At 47.2% G+C, this 22,416-nt stretch overlaps 1 protein-coding gene across 4 annotated transcripts in view; it reads left to right on the forward strand.

Moving 5' to 3' along the window:
- The window catches only part of RB1 (RB transcriptional corepressor 1), a 350,867-nt gene that overhangs the window by 152,113 nt on the left and 176,338 nt on the right, over positions 1–22,416 (forward strand). For all 4 annotated transcript variants that reach the window (XM_040425458.1, XM_040425460.1, XM_040425459.1 and 1 more), the window contains exons 12-13: positions 5,640–5,727; positions 11,537–11,653. In XM_040425458.1, the coding sequence (XP_040281392.1) occupies positions 5,640–5,727; positions 11,537–11,653 (205 nt within the window). The remainder of the gene's footprint in view (positions 1–5,639; positions 5,728–11,536; positions 11,654–22,416) is intronic.

A 22,416-nucleotide genomic window follows, 5' to 3' on the forward strand; every position in this document is an offset into this window, starting at 1 on the left:
CCCCCAATGTCTGATAGGTGCGGGTACCACATCTGGGACCCACACCTATCTCTAAAATGGATCTTGCAAAGAGAAGGAGAGCAGACTGTGCATGCGCAGCAGCCCTCCATTATTTTCTATGGGAGTGCTGAAAATACCCCTGCCGCTCAGCTAAGTGCACTGCACAATCGCTGCCACCGCTTCATCACTTCTATGGGGCTGATGGAAATATCCAAGAGATTTTCAGCAGTCCCATAGAAATGAATGGAGTGTGGCTGTGCATACGCGGTCCGCCCTCCTTCTCTTTGTAGGCTCCGTTTTAGAGTTTGGTGCGGGATCCAGAGGTGAGACCTGCTGCTATCAGACGTTGGGGGACATATTCTAGCAATATGCCCCCAATGTGTGAGAAGGGCCAACCGCTTTAATATATGAATAATTCATATTTCTCGTGAATGGCATTGGGGGACACGGCACCATGGGTATATGCCCAGCTGCCACTAGGAGGCTGACACTAGAAAAGTGTTTTGGCTCCACCCAGATGGGCTATACCCTCTGCTCGGACGCTAAACTAACCAGTTTTAGTCTAGTGTCCGTGGGAGGCAGACATGACCTGCTCTGTTTTTTTGCAGGTCTTGCTGCTTTGTTTATTTATTTATTTATTTTTCTCCTGCAGGTCTCTGCCTGCTGCAGGATGGGGCTTCATTGTGGATATCCACTTTAGTTGCATCCCTTGTGGGCGCGTACTCTCAGTACCTCCCCGGTCACCTGGTAATCCCACATATGTGCGAGTTTGCCGAAGGGGTGACCCTGCGGCGCCTGAAGACGTCGGATGGTGTGTATTCTCCCTGTGTACCTGTCCCATGGATATAAGATTAGTTCCCCTCTTTTCCCAGGGGGTGAGAGCACCTCATATCTGGGCTCCTGAGAGGTCCCTCTTTTTCCCCTTGTTTTCCCGCTGCTTCTAGCAGGCCTGTGGCTAAAGTGTTTGCCTGCAATCCAGAAGTTCCTGGATTCTGACCCAGCACTGTTAACTTAACCTGGGAGGGGTCAATTTTTCACCTTGTGGGGGGCCCCCCTCTTTACGGAGACCCCCACACCGGCCCTCTTGGTTAGCTTGGCCTCCAACCACCTATGCTTCCCCTGACCTTCCTTTACTTTAGTCCCCGGCTCTTGCCTGGGACTGGGCCTCATCTTCCCTGCCCTGTCCTCGACCCCTGGTGCTCCGTTTCCCCCGGTTTTTCCCTCCCTCCCGTCACTTCTCCTCAGGAGTCCCCCTCACCTGTTCTTTTCCTTCCGGAGGGCCCCCGGTCTCCCACAGTTCCGGTCTACCAACGGCGCTCCTTTCCTGGCCGCTCCATTAATCGAGGCCCCGGCTTTTACCGAGCCTAGGCCGCATCCTTCTCGTCCCCTCCCCTTACTCTCCACGCTTTTTTTCTTGGCTCCTCCCCGCTTCTCTCGGCTCCTGGAAGGGGTCTCCTTCCCCTCCTATCCCAGTTTAGCACGGGCTTTTGCCTGGGGGCAGAGTTTGCCTTCTGGCTAGTTCTTTCTCTGGGACCTCCATCTTGCTAGCACTCCAGAGGGACACTCTCCAATCTCCTGCAACCTTCCTGACACTCTCCTGCGACTGCTGCAGCACCTCTTTGGGGACACAGCGCTTGGGGTCCTGTAAGACAGCCTCTGGCTGGCTGCTTTTCTTTTTTTCAGGCTCTCTCTCAGCCCTCATGTCCTCTTCCAGAGAAGGCTCCCAGCCCCCCCGCGGGGTCGTCACGTATTATACGTGCCCCCGCTGTAATAAAAAGTTGCCTTTCAGCCAGCCTGAGCCCGTTTGTGCGCAGTGCCTTGCCCCCAGACCCTATCAGGACGCCCTGACCACCCCTTCTGTTTCTGTTCCTTCTGAATGGGCTTCTTCCTTGTCCCAAGCCATAGAGAACCTGGCCAGACTCTCTCAATCCATGGTTGAGTCGATGGACCACTTGCCTGACAAAATTGCAGCCTCCTCTGCCCCACCCAGGGACGACTCCGTGGACGGGGCACGCTCACATTCTGACACCAGGTCCTGCAAAATACTTTGGGTTGCCATAACCATGTCCCGGTCCTCCTCAGCATCCTTGGGTCATTCCCAGGACAGGTCTGAGGCTGGGGACGAATGCTCTTCTGCCGCACCTTCCGCCGCCTCGGGGAACTCCTCTAACTCTGATTCCGGATCAGAGCAGAGCACTGCCCTGTCTGTGGCCATGCAGGATCTCATCAGCGCAGTTATGGACGCTCTCCATGTGCAGGAAGACGACTCCTCCTCGGCTCAGGAATCCATATCATTCCGCCGTTCCAGGCGCCCTACTTTGGTTTTCCCTAACCATGCGGATCTGGATGCACTCCTGGCCAAGGAGTGGCATCACCCGGATAGGCGTCTTCAGCCGGCCAAGAGTTCGAACGTCCTCTTTACCTTTTCCGAGGAGTCCATTACTAGGTGGTCTGTCCTTCCTCAGTTAGATCCACAAGTGGCCCAACTTGCTAAGGCCACCACCCTTCTTTTGGACGACGCGGTGTCCTGTCTGATCCATTGGACAAGAAGATAGACTCCTTGCCCAAGTCTGTATTCGTTGCAGCAGGTTCCGCTATCAGCCCTGCCTTTGCTGCGTCTTGGGTGGCTAAGGCCTGTATGGTCTGGGCCAAACAGCTTGTTCGGTTCTTACCCACGGATTCTGCTCAGGGGGAGCTCCATCTCCTTGCCTTTCATCTTCTCCAGGCCGTCAGGTACTTTTGTGATGCTTCCCTGGAATCGGCATTCCGCTCTGGTAGGGCGGCTACTAAGCCGCTCGGTTTGGCTTTGGGCCTGGGCTGCAGATGCCGCCTCCAAAAAGGTGCTCATATCTCATATGGTAGGCTTTTCAGGAAACGTTTGGAGGAGCTTATTTCTGAGGCCACAGGTGGGAAAAGTTCCCTCCTGCCCCAGAACTGTTCCCGCCGCCGCCCTAGGCCTTCATTGCGGTCTCAGCGTTTTTGCTCCTTTCGTGACTCCTCTTCCCGTCAGGATAAAAAGACTGCTCTTCCTTCCTTCAAGGCCAAGCCCTCCTGACACGCCCGCCCTAAGCATTCCAAACCCAAGTCTGCAAAGCCTGTTATTTGCATTACTGCTTTCCCCCGCTCGAGTTGCCCCCTCGGGTAGGGGGGTCGTTTGCTCTCTTTTCAGGATCAATAGAGCGCAACCGTGGACAACGCCTGCGTTCTGGAGGTAGTTTCCTCCGTGTATAAAATAGAATTCTCTTTCTTCCCACGGGTCTCTTGTTCCGACCTCAGCACATATTCAGGGGTTTTACTCGAACCTCTTCACAGTTACCAAGAAGGATGGTGCTCTTCGCCCCATTTTTGATCTGAAGGCGCTCAATTATTTTGTCCAAGTCCGCCACTTTCGTATGGAGTCCCTCAGGTCTGTGATTGCTTCCCTCGAGGTGGTCGAGTTTCTGTCGTCCATCAACATCCGAGACACCTATCTGCATGTCCCCATAGCTCAGTCTCATCAGAGGTACCTTTTGCTTCGCAGTAGGTTCTTTGGATTTTCAGTTTGTGGCGTTGCCCTTCAGCCTGGCATCTGCCCTGAGGGTCTTTACCAAGGTGTTGGCTCCTCTGGTCGCACTTCTCCATGCCAGGGGAGTTGCCGTAATACCCTACCTGGACGATCTTCTGGTGAAGGCTCCATCCCGGGAGGACAACCTGTCCAGTCTCCACATCAGCCTGTCTGTGTTGTCCCAGTTCGGCTGGCTGGTCAATCACACCAAGTCCTCCCTGGTTCCCAGTCAGAGGATGGAATTCCTAGGCATGGTCCTCGACACTCGCCTTGGCCGAGTGTTCCTCCCTCAGAACAATGTAGTGGCTCTCCAGTCAGGGGTGTCTCGCCTTCGCGAGCAGTCTTCTCTTTCCATCAGGGCGTGATACGCAGATCTCGTCTTCCTGCTCGCCGACACCCAGTGGCTGTTATCTCTGCGTCCTGACCTCCTTTTGCAAGGTCTGCTGTTCCACCCGAGTTTACCTCGGCTTCATTTAACGGAGTGGCTGTTGAAGCCGTGGTCCTAAGTTCCGTGGTCTCTCTGAGTCAGTCATCCAGACTATGCTTCATGCACGTAAACTTCTGTCGGCCAGGATTTACCATCATACCTGGAAGGCTTACTTTGCCTAGTGTGAATCTGGCGAGGTTCACTCTCTCCTTTTTTCCGTCCCTAGGATTCTTGCCTTTCTTCAGGCCGGCCTTAAGAAGGGTCTCCGCCTGACCTCCCTCAAAGGTCAGGTCTCTGGCTTGTCTATGCTTTTCCAAAGGTCCTTGGCTACTCGTTCCCAGGTTAAGACTTTCCTTCAGGGGGTGGCACATCGCGTCCCTCCCTTCTGTTCTCCGGTGGATGCCCTTCAGTCCTCTCCCTTCGAGCCCTTGAAGGAGGATGTCTCCCTTGTGTCTCCTATAAAGTTGCATTTTTAGTTACAATTATTTCCAATCTCAGAGTCTCCGAGCTGGCGGCACTCTCGTGTCTGTCCCTTTTTGTTTTTTCACCAGGACAAGGTTGTCCTGCGCCAAGTTCCCTCCTTTCTTCCCAAGGTGGTTTCTTCCTTCCACATTAATGAGGAGATTGTTCTACCTTCTTTCTGTCCCAACACCTCTCATCCCAGAGAGCGGTCTTTCCACCATCTGGATGTGGTTCGGGTGCTTTGGCTGTATCTCCAGCTCACTCCACTAGTGCGGTCGGGGCATCATGCGCTGTCTGGCATTTAGCCTCTGCTTCCCTGGTCTGCAAGGCCGCCACCTGGGCCTCAGTTCACACCTTCTCCAAATTTTACCATATTCATTCCTTGGCCTCTGCTAATGCCAGTTTGGGTCTCAAGGTTCTGCAACGGCTTTGCGCTAGGTTCTTCGCATGGCTGTTTTCTCCCACCCTCGGGGCCTGCTTTGGGACGTCCCATGGTGCTGTGTCCCCCAATGCCATTCACGAGAAAAATGGATTTTTGTACTGAACATAAAATCTTTTTCTCGTTGGATGCATTGGGGGACACAGATCTTACCCTTGTTGTTTTTTCTTCGTTCAGGTTTTCTGGATTTCCCGGGACCCTTTGATAATGGTCCTCTTTTTGGTTTAGGACATGTTGGTTTCACTGTTTGTCTGGTTTGTTGATGCTCCTACTGCTTTTGGACCAACTGGTTAGTTTAGTGTCTGAGCAGAAGGTATAGCCCATCTGGGTGGAGCCAACACTTTTCTTTTCTAGCCTCAGCCTCCTAGTGGCAGCTATACCCATGGTGCGGTGTCCTCCAATGCATCCAACGAGAAAAGGATTTTACGGTAAGTACAAAAATCTATTTTTACGTGCAGGTCTGCTCACCCTCATGTCAGCGCTATGCTCTGAAAATGGTTGCTGAATCAGCAACTGTTTTCAGAGCATAGCGCTGGCATGAGGGGGAGCGGACCTGCACGTAAAAATAGATTTTTGTACTTACCGTAAAATCCTTTTCTCGTTGGATGCTTTTGATCCCTGCTAATTTTTTTAAAGTATTTTTTTATCTATTTGTACTGTGTGTACCATGGAACATCTGACTTTTTTTTTGTTAGTGGTCAAGTTTCTCAAAATTGTTTATGTATTTTGTATTAATGACATTGTTTCTATTTTGCCTTTTAAAACAGAGCTGCAATGAACACTATTAACCAGTTGATGAATATTTTACATTCGTCCAGTGACGAACCATCAGAAATTCTTAACTTGTACTTTGAGGTAAGACATTTTGGTATTCAATAAATGTAGCGTGAATGTTTTCTACATAATGAGCTCCCTAATAAAGTACGTAAAAATGGTAAAAGAGGTTTTCCAGAATTATAATATGTATGGCTTATCCTTAGGGTGCATTCACACGACCATATAAATGGATCTGCATCCGTTCCGCAAATTTGTGGAACTAGTGCATACCCATTCATTTCAATGGGCCGCAAAAGATGCGGACAGCACACCGTTGCAGAACGCACACGCCCGGTATCCGTGTTTTGCGGATCCGCAATTTGCGGACCGCAAAACACTTACGGCCGTGTGAATGCACACTTAGAATGGGCCATCAATATCAGATTGGTAGAGTCTAGGTCTTGGCATGCCCACTAGATTTTATTAATCAATTAGTCTGTGCAGTCGATAAATATACTGTGGAAGTGATCCTTAACGAGGACTGGTCACCTCTGCTGACATGTATGTCATTCGTTTTCATCTTCATATGTCAATAGGTCCATAGTTCCTCTATATCAGGCATCCTCAAACTGCGGCCCTCCAGCTGTTGCAAAACTACAATTCCAGCATGCCCGAACAACCTACAGGTATCGGCCTACAGCAGGGCATTGTGAGAGTTGGTTTTACAACAGCTGGAGGGCCGCAGTTTGAGGATGCATGCTCTATATATTTATTGCTAAGTATTTTGGCAGATCTTCATAGAGGGAAGTAAGAAAATGTTTACTTTGAAAAAGGTTTAATCTCTAAAAAGAAGATATGAAGAGATTATAAACAGAGTATTTGCGTATTTAAAATACAGCATTTTTCTTATTTGTGTGACCGTGGTCTGCATGATCATTTGTAGTCTATATCTTGTTTTGTCTGCAGCAGAACTATATGCACATTTTCAGCTGTTCATTGCAGGAAGGGTGGATAAAAATCTATGATTTTTTTAAAAAAAATCAAAAAAAATCAGATTTTTTTAATTTTAAATCTGATTTTTTTTTTTTATATAAAATGCTTTTTGAGGAAAATATATTACCATCCAAAGGTTATTCCATCATGAAATAAAGATTCGTTTTTTAATTATGTAGAATAAGGCTGTATATGTTTAATTTTTTTGGTAAATACATTCCATTAATCCATTCACAATGGGAGGGAAGAAATGCAAATGTGCTCTTAACCAGCTTTGCCTCTAATGCCACCAGATGTAAGGCATAGAGGAAAAAGAGACAATGCAGCAGCACTCTGCAAATCAGACAAAGTACAACAATGCTTACAAAAATTATGGTGCTAATACTACGCTTATTTATCAAAGCGAGATGCTTGGACAATGCATTTTGTACAAAACCATCTAAGCCCGTCTGCCGAACGTCAAGGCGATCTCTGTTACACGGGTCCTAACACTAAATACTACCTGTTATGCGCCATAATGACCGCCATAAAATTCACGGAGTGTTGGACCCACATGCATGTTGGATCCACTCTGCCCTTTTCCATTTTTTGTGCCAAAATGGCCTCCATTACAAGAGATTCAGGTACCAACATGCATGCTGAGCCCACTCTATACCCTTCCTGGTGCTAGACAGCTTCCAATGAATGTAGTGAAAGCAGGCTACAGCTTTATACTGAAAATAATTTAAAAAAATCAGCCTATGGGGCAGACAGGCTAATCAGGAGTGCACGACTCGCTTGAGTGCCACATCTCCAGCATGCATGTGGGTCCAACACTCCCTGAATTTTATGGCGGTCATTATGGCGCATAACAGGTAGTATTTAGTGTTAGGACCCGTCTAACAGAGATCGCCTTGACGTTCGGCAGACGGGCTTAGATGGTTTTGTGCAAAATGCATTGTCCAAGGATCTCGCTTTTATAAATAAGCGTAGTATTAGCACCATAATTTTTGTAAGCATTGTTGTACTTTGTCTGATTTGCATAGTGCTGCGGCATTGTCTCTTTTTTTCCTCTAGGTCTTTGCCATGGCAGCGTGCACCTGCGCACTGGGAGGTGCTGACTAACCCCCTTTTTTTTTTACCAGATGTAAGGCAGCTATCCTATAAGTCAATATTCAGCTCTTTAAATAAGCCTTGAGACATGACTTGGATATTAAATAAGCCAGCACCTCATCTGCAGACACCTGTTTCGGGGTGATTGCCCCTCATCAGTGCAGAGCAGAGAGTACTGGCTTAACTGGGTAGGAGGCCTGTGTCTGAAACAGCTGTCTGCAGATGAGGTGCTGGCTTATTTAATATCCAAGTCATGTCTCCAAGGCTTATTTTAAGAGCTGAATATTGACTTATAGGATAGCTGCCTTACATCTGGTGGCATTAGAGGCAAAGCTTGTTAAGAGCTCATTTGCATTTCTTCCCTCCCAGAATTCCAGAGGAGCATGTATGGCCTAAAAGTCTCCTCACACTGATAAAGGTACTCTCTCCCTAAGAAGAGTTAGTTTCCCCCTTTGTCCATTTACAATGTCATGCTCTTAACAGAGGTTTTTGTAAGATTATTGGGCAGTTTTTCTGCCTACAAGATATTATCACAGATGCTTGGTTTACTTTTGCAGTTCTCAAAACTGAATTTGACTCAGCAGAGATCACATGCCTCTTCTTCACAGCAAAAATGTTATGACATGAACACAGTTGAGAAAAAGACCTTAATCCTAACTTCTACAAACCTATGAATACAGAATCAACTTAATCAAACTAATATGAAAAGTTGTTCTAAAAATCTTCATCTACTTGCATATTATAAGTTATACCAGCAAGAATTAGTCTTTATGTAGAAAACTATGATTTAAATCAAGCCTTACTGACTAGTGATTTAAAACGTGATTTAAATCAGTTTGATTTAAATCAAATCCACCCTGATTGCAGGCAAGCAAAAGTGGATGTCCTGAGTGTCAAATATTACAGTAAGGCTACATTTACACAACTGTATGTGTTTTGTGGTCCGCAAATTGCGGATCTGCAAAACACAGATACTGGCCGTGTGTTCCACATTGTGCGGACCGCACACAGCCAGCCCCATGATAGGAATGCCTATTCTTGCATTGGGCATTCCTATCTTTTTTGTGGGGACGCGGAATAGAAGTATGGATGTGGACAGCACACAGTATCCATATCTTTTGTGTCCCCATTGAAATGAATGGGTCCGCACCTGTTCTGCAAAATTGCAGGCACATGAATATGGTTGTGTGAATCTACCCTAATTGAATTGGCTTACATTTACTGTGTTGCCAAAACTGTAGGGGGTGTGGAACCATGTTTATCATATTCCACTGTATCTTTGAGGACCATCTGTCAGCATGATCAACCACAGGAATACTGCCTGTTGGGGTTGATCATGCTGATTGTAATGACCCCTCGCTTATTGAAATCTGTGGCTCTATTTTTGAGAAATCTGCAGTTTGTTTCGTATCCTAATGAGATGTTGATTGCCCCGATGGGCTGGCTTAGGGCTCTTTCACACCTGCGTTCTTGTCTTCCGGCATAGAGTTCCGTCGTCGGGGCTCTATGCCGGAAGAATCCTGATCAGGATTATCGTAATGCATTCTGAATGGAGAGAAATCCGTTCAGGATGCATCAGGATGTCTTCAGTTCCGGAACGGAACGTTTTTTGGCCGGAGAAAACACTGCAGCATGCTGCGCTTTTTGCTCCGGCCAAAAATCCGGAACACTTGCCGCAAGGCCGGATCCGGAATTAATGCCCATTGGAAGGCATTGATCCGGATCCGGCCTTAAGCTAAACGTCGTTTCGGCGCATTGCCGGAGCCGACATTTAGCTTTTTCAGAGTGGTTACCATGGCTGCCGGGACGCTAAAGTCCTGGCAGCCGTGGTAAAGTGTAGCGGGGAGCAGTATACTTACAGTCCGTGCGGCTCCCGGGGCGCTTCAGAGTGACGTCAGGGCGCCCCAAGCGCATGGATCATGTGATCGCATGGATCACGTCATCCATGCGCATGGGGCGCTCTGACGTCATTCTGGAGCGCCCCGGGAGCCGCACGGACTGTAAGTATACTGCTCCCCCGCTCCCCGCTCCTACTATGGCAACCAGGACTTTAATAGCGTCCTGGCTGCCATAGTAACACTGAAAGCATTTGGAAGACGGTTCCGTCTTCAAATGCTTTCAGTACACTTGCGTTTTTCCGGATCCGGCGGGCACCTCCGGCAACGGAAGTGCACGCCGGATCCCAACAACGCAAGTGTGAAAGAGGCCTTAGCGCCTCAAAGCACAGCTTCACCACTGCCTTTATCCCTTAGCCACTCTCCTCCTATCATTGAGTGACAGGGCCAGACATCCTCATTGCCTTCCGCCTGGCACAGTAATCGCACACATGTGCAGTGCATCTCAATCGAGTTTCTCTGATGCTGAGATCTGAACTTTGCATGCACCAATGTTGTGCGGATCTCGGCATCAGCGAAGGCTAACTGCGATGTACTGAACATTCAGTGGCACATGTGTGGGATTACAGCACTAAGCAGGAGGACAGTGAGGATGCCTGACCTTGTCACTCAAAAGGGGAGGGGGGAGTAGCTTAGGGAGAAGGGTGGTGGTGATGAAGCAGTGCTCCGAGGGGCTAGGCCTGCCCCTTGATACACTGAACACCTCATTAGCATATAAAATGAACTGCAAATTTCTTTTTAAAAAAAATTAAATAAAAAAAAAAAAACTAACTCATAAAACAGGGCCATGGATTTCAACAAAAAATTGGTTTTCACTCAGAATGATGAAAAGGGCTTTCCAGGATTTTTTAAATGATAACTTATCCTCAGGTCACCAGTATGTGATCGGTGGGGGTCCGACACCTGGGACCCCTGCCAATCAGCTGTTTGAGAAGGCACCGGTGCTCCTGTAAGTGCCACAGACTTTGCGCAGCTCACTATGCACAACGCTGTACATTGTATAGCGGCTGTGCTTGGTATCGAGCTCAGCCTCATTCACTTGAATAGGGCTGAGCCGCACCTAGGCCACGTGACACACGAACATGTCGTCAATAGCCCAGGAAAAGTTGAGATAAGGCCCTGGTGCTCACAGGAGAGCCGCTGCCTTCTCGAACAGCTGATCGGCGGGGGTCCCCGGCATCGGACCCCCACCGATCAGATACTGATAACCTATCCAGAAGATAAGTCAGTATAAATATCTGCGGAAAACCACCTTAACCCTAACAGGCAATATTCCTGGTTTAGGCTACTTTCACACTGCCGTTTTGGTTTCCGTTTGTGAGATCCGTTCAGGGCTCTCACAAGCGGTCCAAAACTGATCAGTTTTGCCCTAATGCATTCTGAATGGATTAGGATCTGCTCAAAATGCATCAGTTTGGCTCTGTTCCGCCTCCATTCCGCTTTGAAGGCGGGTTTTGGTGTCCGTCTGACGAAACTGAGCCAAACGGATCCGTCCTGACACACAATGAAAGTCAATGGGCATGGATCCGTTTTCACTGACACAGTATGGCACAATAGAAAATGAATCCTTCCCCCATTGACTTTCAATGGTGTTCAAGACAAATCCGTTTTGGCAGTTTTAAAGATAATACAAACAGATCCGTTCTGAACGGATGCATTCGGTTGTGTTATCTGTGCGGATCCGTCTGTGCAGATCCATGACGGATCCGCACCAAACGAGAGTGTGAAAGTAGCCTTAATAGGGTTGATCATACTCGGATGCCCTCCTGTCTAGGAGATTCACTCTCCTGTGGTTTTCACACATATTATACACATACTGGTATATGTTTAACTTTTTTTTTCTCCATTGAAATATAACTGCCACAATGTTAAAGGTCTCATAAAACACAATTCTATCTATACTATAACTCCATTTTCATTCTTTGCAGAACTGCACAGTAAATCCAAAGACCATGATAACCGAGAGAGTGGAACGTTTGGGTCTAGTGTTTAAAAAAAGATTTGCAAATGCATTTGGACAAGCCTTTGCAGAAATCGGATACCAGGTAATATATTTATTTAGAAGCACTTAACATCTTGGGTCAGCTTTAAAAGCAAAATTATCACCACGAAATGCAGTAAAGTCTGCAGGCAGCATGGTATAGATCAGGTGAAGCAGAGCAGATTAACCCCTTCCTGACATGGCAATATGTAGACAACTTTTTTCATTTTTCCGTTCACATAGCCATATAAGGGCTTATTTTTTGCAGCACAAGTTGTACGTTGTAGTGGCACCATTTTATTTTGCATACGATGTAGAGGGCAGCTGGAAAAAATGGGTTGAAATGGGGGAAAAACCCTTAATTCTACCACAGTCCTCTAGGTTTTGTTTTTACGGTGTCACCTTAATTGTCTGGGTCAATATGATTACAGTGATGCCAATTTATATAGCTTTTCTTAGGTTTTAATACGCAAAAAAATTAAAAACTTTGGATAATTATTTTTTTCTTCACATCGCCATATTCTGACCCCTATAACAAAAAATCTGTTTTTAATTATGCCATTTTGGAGTGAGTATGCATTTTTGATCACTTTTTTAATAATTTTTTTCTTGAGCGGTAAAGCAACAAAAAAACATCTGTATCTGCCACTTTGATATTATTTTTTTTTCCCATTACGGTGTTCACCGTATGGGATAAAGACGCTTATATTTTAATAGTAAGGGCATTTTGGAATGCGGTGCAAATTATAATTTTTTTTATTTTAGGCCTCTTTGACACGGGCATTCCGGATTTGCTCCTGGTAGGCATGCAATTGCAGTCAGTTTTGACTGTGATTTGCGTTCCGCGTGAATAAAACCTGAATGTGGTACCCGAACCCGGACTTCTTCACTGAAGTTCAGGTTTGGGTTAGGTGTTCTATTCATTTTATTATTTTCCCTTATAACATGGTTATAAGAGAAAATTATAGCATTCTTAATACAGAATGCTTACTAAAATGTGGATTGAGGGGTTAAAAAAAATATTTATATTAACTCCCCTCATCCAATTGATCGCGCACCTGGCATAGTATTCTTGCTTCTTCTTTCAGGACCTTTTGACGTCATCGCGCTCACCACGTGGTGAGCGCTGTGACGTCAGCGCAGGTCCTGCTGAATGAAGATAGCAATAGTCTATCTTCATTCAGCAGGACCTGTGCTGACGTCACGTGGTGAGCACAATTATGTCATCAAAGGTCCTTTTTCAAAGGTTATTTTTTTTTAACCCCTCAATCCACATTTTAGTATGCATTCTGTATTAGGAATGTTATTTTCCCTTATAAGGCTACTTTCACACTTGCGTTTGGGGTTCCGCTTGTGAGATCCGTTTGAGGCCGTGCGGAGCCAAACGGATCCGTCCTGACTTACAATGCAAGTCAATGGGGACGGATCCGTTTGACGTTGACACAATATGGTGCAATTGCAAACGGATCCGTCCCCCATTGACTTTCAATGTAAAGTCAGGAGTCCCTATTAATATACCATGGGATCGGAGTTTTCTCCAATCCAATTGTCTCCAATCCAATTGTATATTTTAACTTGAAGCGACCCCATCACCATGGGAACGCCTCTATGTTAGAATATACTGTCGGATCTGAGTTTTCACGATCTAACTCAAATTCGATGGTATATTCTAACACAGAGGCGTTCCCATAGTGATGGGGAAGCTTCAAGTTAGAATATACTAAGAACTGTGGACATAACTGCCCCCTGCTGCCTGGCAGCACCTGATCTCTTACAGGGGGCCGTGATCCGCACAATTAACCCCTCAGGTGCCGCACCCCTCATTGAGCATCTTAAAAAATACACCCTTATCAGCTCAGGGTTGGATTGCTTCTGTAGTATATACGAGTAGAGATGTATTGTACAAAATATATAAAAATACATTTTCTAAGACTCTATTTGTTACAATTGTAACCTACTTCTTTCATGCCTGTGGGCTGAGAAATAAATTTTTGCTGAGATTGTCAAGTGACAGTTTTACTTTGTCCCAGCGATAGTTCTGTTATGTTTAGGACTTTTCGTGACATTTTATCCGCTAGATATTTTCTCTGAAAAGAAAAAAACTAAAATATTAAAGTTGTCAAATGTCTGAAGTGTCCATCTGCCTTTCTGTACATGCAAGCACATACATGGCACTGTGCTTTCTGACCCTCAAAGATGTATAATGGGGCCTATTTGTGTTTCCTCAAAGCGTCTGTTATTTTAATGGCAAAAATAAGCTTCCAAAAGATGAATGTCCAGTACTTGGAGAGCTAAAGCCATGACATCTTTATTCTAAATAGATTAAAATCACCCAGTTGCATATTGTAGGGCAGTGAAACAGTCATTGCATTTTGTGTGTCTGGCGATCTTTAATCCTCTGAGTGATGGACGTTCATCTTTTGGAAGTATCTAGCTGCTGCAACTTTGTCCGTGCTCTCTTGTATGACCACTGGCGTAAGTTCACTTTACAAGAATAGCGCTACCTGCTGCAATAACCCACAAAAGAGACTTAAAGATGATGTGGACAAAGCCTTCAAATTTTGTTTGGGCTCATGGGAAAAGTGGCTATATATATATATATATAAGAGTTGTTGCGATACCAAATTTTTGATTCGGTTTCGATACCATGAAAAAGTATTGCGATACTCGATACCATTCGATACCACGCGAAAAAAATAAACAAAAAAAGCCACGTGCATTCCTCATTTTTAAAAATGGCGAATCGCGCAGTTTTTATTTTATTTTTTCTGTTCCGGCATTCACCACCTAGATTTTTTTTTTATATTTTAATAGTTTGGACTTTTCTTACGTGGCGATGTAATATGTTTATTTATATATTTTATATGTGAAATTGGGAAAAGGGGGGTGATTTATACTTCATATTTTAGTGTTTTTTTTTTTTCACTTTTTATTTAATAACTATTTCCCCCCTTAGGGGCTAGAACCTGGGATCTTTCATCCCTTTTCCTATTCACCCTGATAGATCTCTATCAGGGTGAATAGGACTCCACACTGTCCCTGCTGCTCTGTGCTTTGTGCACACAGCATCAGGGATGTTACCATGGCAACCAGGGCTTCTGTAGCGTCCTGGCTGCCATGGTAACCGATCGGAGCCCCAGGCTTACACAGCTGGGGCTCCGATCAGAAGCTGCCACTGCACCACCAATGAGGGGGAGTGGAGAGGTCCCTGTGGCCACTGCCACCAATGATTTTAATACTGGAGGGTTGAGAGGGGCCGGCGCACTGTGCCACCAATGATTTTAATGGGATGGGGGGATTGAGGGGGAGGGGGTGCACTGCACCACCAATGATTTTACCCCTTTATACAGGAGGCGGGTACTAGCAGATCAGCGGCAGTTAACTGCCGCTGATCGCAGCTCCCTGTCAGGGGCAGGGTGCCGGCAATGCGATTCTGCTGCCGGCACCCGCCTCCTGTATGTGTTAAAGACTGACTACTGTATATGAGTCCAGACTTTCACTATTAGGCCACACAGAGCGGCGCCCAGCGATGTCTCAGCACTCACCATTTAGTCCTGGGCGCCGCTCCGTTCGCCCGCAGACTAGTGCCCCATTACTGTCTCCTCTCCTGCTCCACATGCTGCTGATTACTATCGGAGCGATGGGAGGAGACATCAGCTTCACTAGTGGGCGTTCCTTCTCCCTGGCTGTAGCGCTGTCCAATCGCAGCGCAGGGAAAAGGAACGCCCACTAGTGAAGCTGATGTCTCCTCCCATCGCTCCGATAGTAATCCTATCATTGGTGGCGCAGTGCGCCCGCCCCTCCTCCGCCCCTCTCTTCTCATTGCCGCCCCTCCTCCACCCCCTCTCTTCTCATTGCCGCCCCTCCTCCACCCCCTCTCTTCTCATTGCCGCCCCTCCTCCACCCCCTCTCTTCTCATTGCCGCCCCTCCTCCGCCCCTCTCTTCTCATTGCCGCCCCTCCTCCGCCCCTCTCTTCTCATTGCCGCCCCTCCTCCGCCCCTCTCTTCTCATTGGTGGCAGCGGCAGCAGCACAGGGGGAGGGAGGACAGCTTCCTTCTCCCCGTGCTGCTGAGAGAGAACATGAGCGCGCCGATAGCAGCGCGCTCATGTTCAGAGATACTAGACTGCGCAGAAGCGCAGCCCAGTATCGAAAAAACGGAAATCCCGGTATCGTATCGATACCGGGACAAAAGTATCGATTGGGTATCGAAATTTCGATACCCGCAACAACCCTAATATATATATATATATACAGTGATCCCTCAAGATACAATGACATCAGGATACAATATTTTTAACATACAATGGTCTTTTCTGACCTATCGTAAGTTGAAACTAGACTCAACAAACAATATCTCGGACCTGGATCCAACCAATCAAGGCCACTTCTCTGGTAAAATAGTTGTATTAGTTGCTAGTTATCAGCTGTTCCTAATTGGTATATGTAAGGATCCTGCACTGCCTCTATGCTGGATGTTGAATGAGGCATTGGTGTACATTTTGGCCAAAGCGTAATAAGCCACTCACCACGTCAAGGTCGCCTCTGAGTGGTCCCTAACACTAGTACCTACCTGTTATGGGCCATGATAGCCACACAAAGTCCAGGGAGCGCAGGTACAGCATGCACGCCAGGCACACTCTGCTTTTAACCCCGTCCGGTGCCGTGGCAGCTTTCATCGGATACAGGGTTGCAAGTACCAACATGCATGCTGAGCCCACTATATACTTCTCCTGGAGCCAAATGGCTACTGGTAGGCGCTGTAAAAGCAGACTCATGCTGTACCTGCGCTCCCTGGACTTTGTGTGGCTATCATGGCCCATAACCACACAAAGTCCAGATGCGCAGGCACAGCATGAGTCTGCTTTTACAGCGCCTACCAGTAGCCATTTGGCTCCAGGAGAAGTATATAGTGGGCTCGGCATGCATGTTGGTACTTGCATCCCTGTATCCGATGAAAGCTGCCACGGCACCGAACGGGGTTAAAAGCAGAGTGTGCCGGGCGTGCATGCTGTACCTGCGCTCCCTGGACTTTGTGTGGCTATCATGGCCCATAACAGGTAGGTACTAGTGTTAGGGACCACTCATAGAGGCGACCTTGACGTGGTGAGTGGCTTATTACGCTTTGGCCAAAATGTACTCCAATGCCTCATTCAACATCCAGCATAGAGGCAGGGCAGAGTGCTGGTTGCAGAGTGCTATTGCATTTGTGTTTTTGCGTTTGTATGTGTATTTCGCCATAGCGATGTGCACCTGCATTCAGGGTTGTGCTGACTGAATCCCCCACATTTTTTCTTTGTAGTATATATTGGAGGCGTGGCGATCTCCATGCAGTCATGCACACCTGAACAGTTAGTCTGCCCTGGAGGCTGGTTTTAAAGTCAGTATAAAACGGAGTCTGCTTTTACAGCGCCTACCAGTAGCCATTTGGCTCCAGGAGAAGTATATAGTGGGCTCAGCATGCATGTTGGTACTTGCATCCCTGGATCCGATGAAAGCTGTCACGGCACCTGACGGGGTTAAAAGCAGAGTGTGTCTGGCGTGTATGCTGTACCTGAGCTCCCTGGACTTTGTGTGGCTATCATGGCCCATAACAGGTAGGTACTAGTGTTAGGGACCACTCATAGAGGCGACCTTGACGTGGTGAGTGGCTTATTACGCTTTGGCCAAAATGTACACCAATGCCTCATTCAACATCCAGCATAGAGGCAGGGCAGAGTGCTGGTTGCAGAGTGCTATTGCATTTGTGTTTTTGCATTTGTATGTGTATTTCGCCATAGCGATGTGCACCTGCATACAGGGTTGTGCTGACTGAATCCCCCACATTTTTTCTTTATATGTAAGGATCCGCCTTAGTAATCTGCTTATTTTTCCCCTTCACCTATGACAGCACCCCTGGAGAGACCGCATCCCCCTCCTCAGGACAGGAAACGGGAACCAGAACCGCTTTAAAAGAGGGTCCACCACCTCTACCCTCAGTTCTGTTTCCTGTCCTAGGGGACAGATGGGGATCGGAACCGCTGAAGAGGAGCTGCGGGAGCCCGGACTAGTTTAGTTTATAGTATTGAAAGGGTTATCCTGGGTGGTGTAAGCCTCCTTTAAGAGCTGCTGCAAGAGACTGGACCTCTTTCTCTCTCCTACCCCACTCTGTCTCCTACTCGGTCCAGGAGGGTTTCTGCCTTCCAGGGGCGTCTGCGAACCTCTGTGGCTGCCATGCTGGTGTGGAAGAAGCTGTCAGTTCCTCCATTCTGACTGATACTGCTGTTTAAGGAAGGAGGAGATTCAGCGCGCTGAAACCACCAATGATGCACCGCTACCATGGTGGGGTAAAAGGGGTTGTACCCTGATATTTCTGCTGCATGTTCCTCATGGGGGTCATCTTCTATGTTTAGGTATCGAAGGAGTCTTCTAGAAAGGTCTCCAGATCTAAAGAAAAGTCTTGTGCTGTGTGTAAAAGGAAGCTACCTTCTGCTTGGGCTAAACCCCTTTGTCAAGCATGTGTGAGCAAGTTAATGGAGGAGGAAGCTCCGCCTCTTATGGGCAGCATAAGGCAGATGATCCGTGAGGTTAAATTATCCGGTTAGCGGTCTGCTTAAAAACCACCCTAGTACCTCTGCAGCTGTATCTAATCCCTCCTCCAGTGACAGTGATGTATTTTTAGGATTGGAGGAAGAGGGAGAATGGCTATCATCTAATGCAGGGATGGCCAACCTGAGGCTCTCCAGCTGTTTCAAAACTACAACTCCCAGCAAGCCCACACTGCCTATAGCTATCAGCCTACAGCAGGGCATGGTGGGAGTTGTAGTTTTACAGCAGCTGGAGAGCCACAGGTTGGCCATCCCTGATCTAATGAGTCCTCTGACGAATCCGCAGGGAAGCAGCTCTTTCATGCTGAGAACATTAACTCCCTAGTCAAAGCAGTAAGAGCTACCATCGGCTTAGTTGACCAGAAGCCACCACAGTCAGTTCAAGACTCTGTTTGAGGGTCTGGGCCCCAAGAGAAGGAAGGTCTTTGCTAAAGAGTGGAAAAAAACCTGATAGGGAGTTTTTTATTCCTTCCTCTGTAAAACATAAATATCCTTTTGATGAAGAAGTGTCCTGCTTTTGGGATAGGGCCCCAAAACTTGCTGCCCCAGTAGCTAAGATAAATAAAAAAAAGCTGCTCTTCCTTTTGAGGATATGGCGGCCTTTATACTTGCTATTGCCACCACTTCTGTTGCTAGATCCCTAAATGTGTGGATGGGGGAGCTGGAGGCTCACATAAAAAGGGGTACCCCTAGGGAGTAGTTAATATTCTCTTTCCCTACTATATTTAATACTCTGGATTTCCTTGCCGATGCTTCCGCTGACTCATTAAGGTTATCTGCCAGAGCTTCCGCCTTATCTAACTCTGCTCGTAGAGCTATTTGGTTAAAGTGCTGGAATGGGGATGCTAGTTCTAAAGTTAAGCTTTGCACCATTCTGTGTGAAGGTGAATACTTATTTGGGCCCATCATTGACTATTTACTAGAAAAGGCATCTGATAGAAAAAAGGGCTTTCCCTCCACCAGTCAGCAGCTCCCTAGGAGATCCTTCCGTCCCAAGTTTCATAGAGAAGGTTTCAAGGGGAAAGAAAGGGCAAGACCAGTGGTGGGCAAACTTTTTTGTCAACTGAGCCAAATATCGCCAAAACCACGATTGAAATTTCTTTCGAGAGGCACATTTTTAAAACCTAAAATATTGCGTCAACAGTACCAGTGAGGACTATTAGGGCTCATGCACACGACAGTGTGCCCGCCGTTGCCATATTGCAGGCCGCATACGGCGGGTCCGCAATACACGGGCACTAGCCGTGTGCAGCCCGCATCAAGAACCTATTCACTTCAATGGGTCCAGGATCCGGGATATGAGTGCTACAGAGTGCTTCCGTGGTGCTTCTGGCTGTGCCTCCGCACCGCAAAAAAGTAGCGCATGCACTACTTTTTTGCGGTGCGAAGGCACAGCCAGAAGCACCACAGAAGCACACTGTAGCACTCATATCCCGGATCCTGGACCCATTGAAGTGAATGGGTCCATGATGCGGGCTGCACAGCCCGCATCATGGACCCATTTACTTCAGCATGCTCTACTTTTTTGCGGTGCGGGCAGTCGGATGCGGATCGCGAACCCCATTCAAGTGAATGGGTCCGCGATCCTCATGCAGCTGCCCCATGGTATGTGTCCGTGCATTGCGGTCCGCAGCACATACACGACGCCCTTACATTCGTGGGCATGAGCCCAGAGTGTGTTTTTACATACTTTTATATGTACTTTCTTTTATTTGGATCTTGATTATTATTTCATTTTATCTTTATCATTTTTTACTTTTATTAAACTTTGTCTGCAGATGTGGATGTAATGTGGATGACGCAGTTATGGGGGATATCTGTGGATGACGCAGTTATGGGGGATATCTGTGGATGACGCAGTTATGGGGGATATCTGTGGATGACGCAGTTATGGGGGATATCTGTGGATGACGCAGTTATGGGGGATATCTGTGGATGACGCAGTTATGGGGGATATCTGTGGATGACGCAGTTATGGGGGATATCTGTGGATGACGCAGTTATGGGGGATATCTGTGGATGACGCACTTATGGGGGATATCTGTGGATGACGCAGTTATGGGGGATATCTGTGGATGACGCACTTATGGGGGATATCTGTGGATGACGCACTTATGGGGGATATCTGTGGATGACGCACTTATGGGGGACCACTGGGCTAGACAGTTTGCGGGAGCAGCTAAGAAGTCTAAGGGGTTTCTTTTTTCTGGGTCAGATGCCTAAAAAAAGCAAGCCCAATGACGCCAGGCCTCCAGTGGGGGTCGTCTGTCTCTCTTTTCAGGTCAGTGACAGAGGATCTCAAACAGCCCATGGATAAATTCTGTTATAGGAGAGGGCTTAAGGTTAAAATTTGTGATAAATTATCGGTCAGATCCCCCCAAGACAGTCTGCCATCATCTCGGGAGTTTTTTCCATATTAGAGAAAAAGGTGTTGGTGGAAGTTCCAAGGCAGGAGGTGACATGAGGTTTTTACTCAACCCTTTTTCTTGTCAGAAAACCGAAATTGTTCATTTTGAACAATAATAAATTTAAAATCTCTGAACAATTATCTGGTGTAAGAGAAATTTCTGATGGAATCCATCAGGTCGGCGTTGAACAATCTCTTTCCAGACTGTTATATGGCCACGGTAGATCTGAGGGATGCATATTATCATGTCCCTATCCATCCCAGCCACCAGAAATTTTTGAGGGTAGCAGTTCAGCTAGAGAAGGAGATCCTACATGTTCAGTTTCAGGCCCTTCCCTTTGGACTATCTCAGGCCCCGAGGGTTTTCACAAAGATCATTGCAGAGATGATGGCTCACGTGAGGGAGAAGGACATAGTTATCATGCCCTATCTAGACGATTTTCTTCTTGTCGCCCGGTCAAGTCAGATCCTGATGGAACAAATTGCCTGGTTAAGGGAAGTTCTGGACAGACTAGGATGGGATATAAACCTGGACAAGTCCAGTTTGTGTCCAAGTCAGAAGTGCAGCTTCTTATGGATGATCCTAGATTCCAGATCTGAGGTGCCTGTTGCCCCTACAGAAGGCTCTTCTGATCAGGTTGAGGGTTCAGATCCTTTTCTCTCGTCAGTCAGTTTCTTTGAGGGGAGGCCATGTCTGTGCTGGGTCTCATGACTGCCTCTATTCCAGGGGTAGAGTGGGCCCAGTATCATTCAAGGCCCCTCCAGCTTCAAATTCTGGAAGTTTGGGACAGATGTGTCCCCTCTCTGGATTCGGAGATCTCTCTATCACCCCAGGCCCTGAGTTCTTTGGGGTGGTGGATGGATCTGCAGAATCTACAGAGAGGGGTTCCGTGACGCAGGGAAGCAGTCCTTCCCTTGACCACGGATGCCAGCCCATACGGATGGTGAGCCCATGTGGGGTCTCTTCTGTTGCAAGGAAGCTGGGACAACTATTCCCTGTCTCTCACAATTTCAAAGAACTGAATGCAATCCGGTTAGCCTTGACACACAGTCTCTCGATCATCAGAGGCAGAAACGTCAGAATCTACTCAGACAATATGACATCAGTAGCCTATATCAACAGGCAGGGAGGTACAAGATCTCCGGGTCTGATGTCCCTCAGTCACAAAATTTTCAATCTGGCAGAAGCTTTTCTCTTATCTTTCTGCAGTACATCTAAGAGGAGCAGACAATGTAAAAGCAGATTTCCTTAGCAGTCGTCATTTATGCCAGGGGGAATGGTCCCTAGACCAGGGGGTATTCAATCAGATTTCAGCCTAATGGGGTGTCCCGTAGATGGATCTTTTTGCCACCAGGTCAAACAGAAAGGTAAAGGGTTTCTTTTCTCTTTCCCCGAAGGAGCATCCAAAGGCAGTGGACGCATTTGCTCAATCCTGGGAGAGGGGCCTTTACTATGCCTTTCACCCTCTAGTGGTTACCTAGAGTCCTCAGGAAGATCAGGGATGAAAGCACCACGGTCATAGTGATGGCTCCCTTTTGGCCAAGGAGGGTTTGGTTTTCTTGGCTCTACAGCATGTTGATAGCCACCCCTTGGGTTCTACCTGAATTCCTGGGACTTCTGGCTCAGGGTCCAATCTTTCACCCAGAAGTTAAAAAAAAAATCTTCACCTGACTGCCTGGCTGTAGAAAGGGAAATTTTGAGGAAAAGAGGGCTCTCTGAGAAAGTTATCGCCACTCTGTTGGCGAGTCGTAAGAAGTTCACTACAGATATCTATTTGAGAGTTTGGAGGGCTTTTTACAGATTTGCCAATAGACCATTGGATGTGCTAGATAT

This window comes from Bufo bufo, chromosome 3 (assembly GCF_905171765.1).
Source record: "Bufo bufo chromosome 3, aBufBuf1.1, whole genome shotgun sequence".
Lineage (NCBI taxonomy): Eukaryota > Metazoa > Chordata > Amphibia > Anura > Bufonidae > Bufo > Bufo bufo.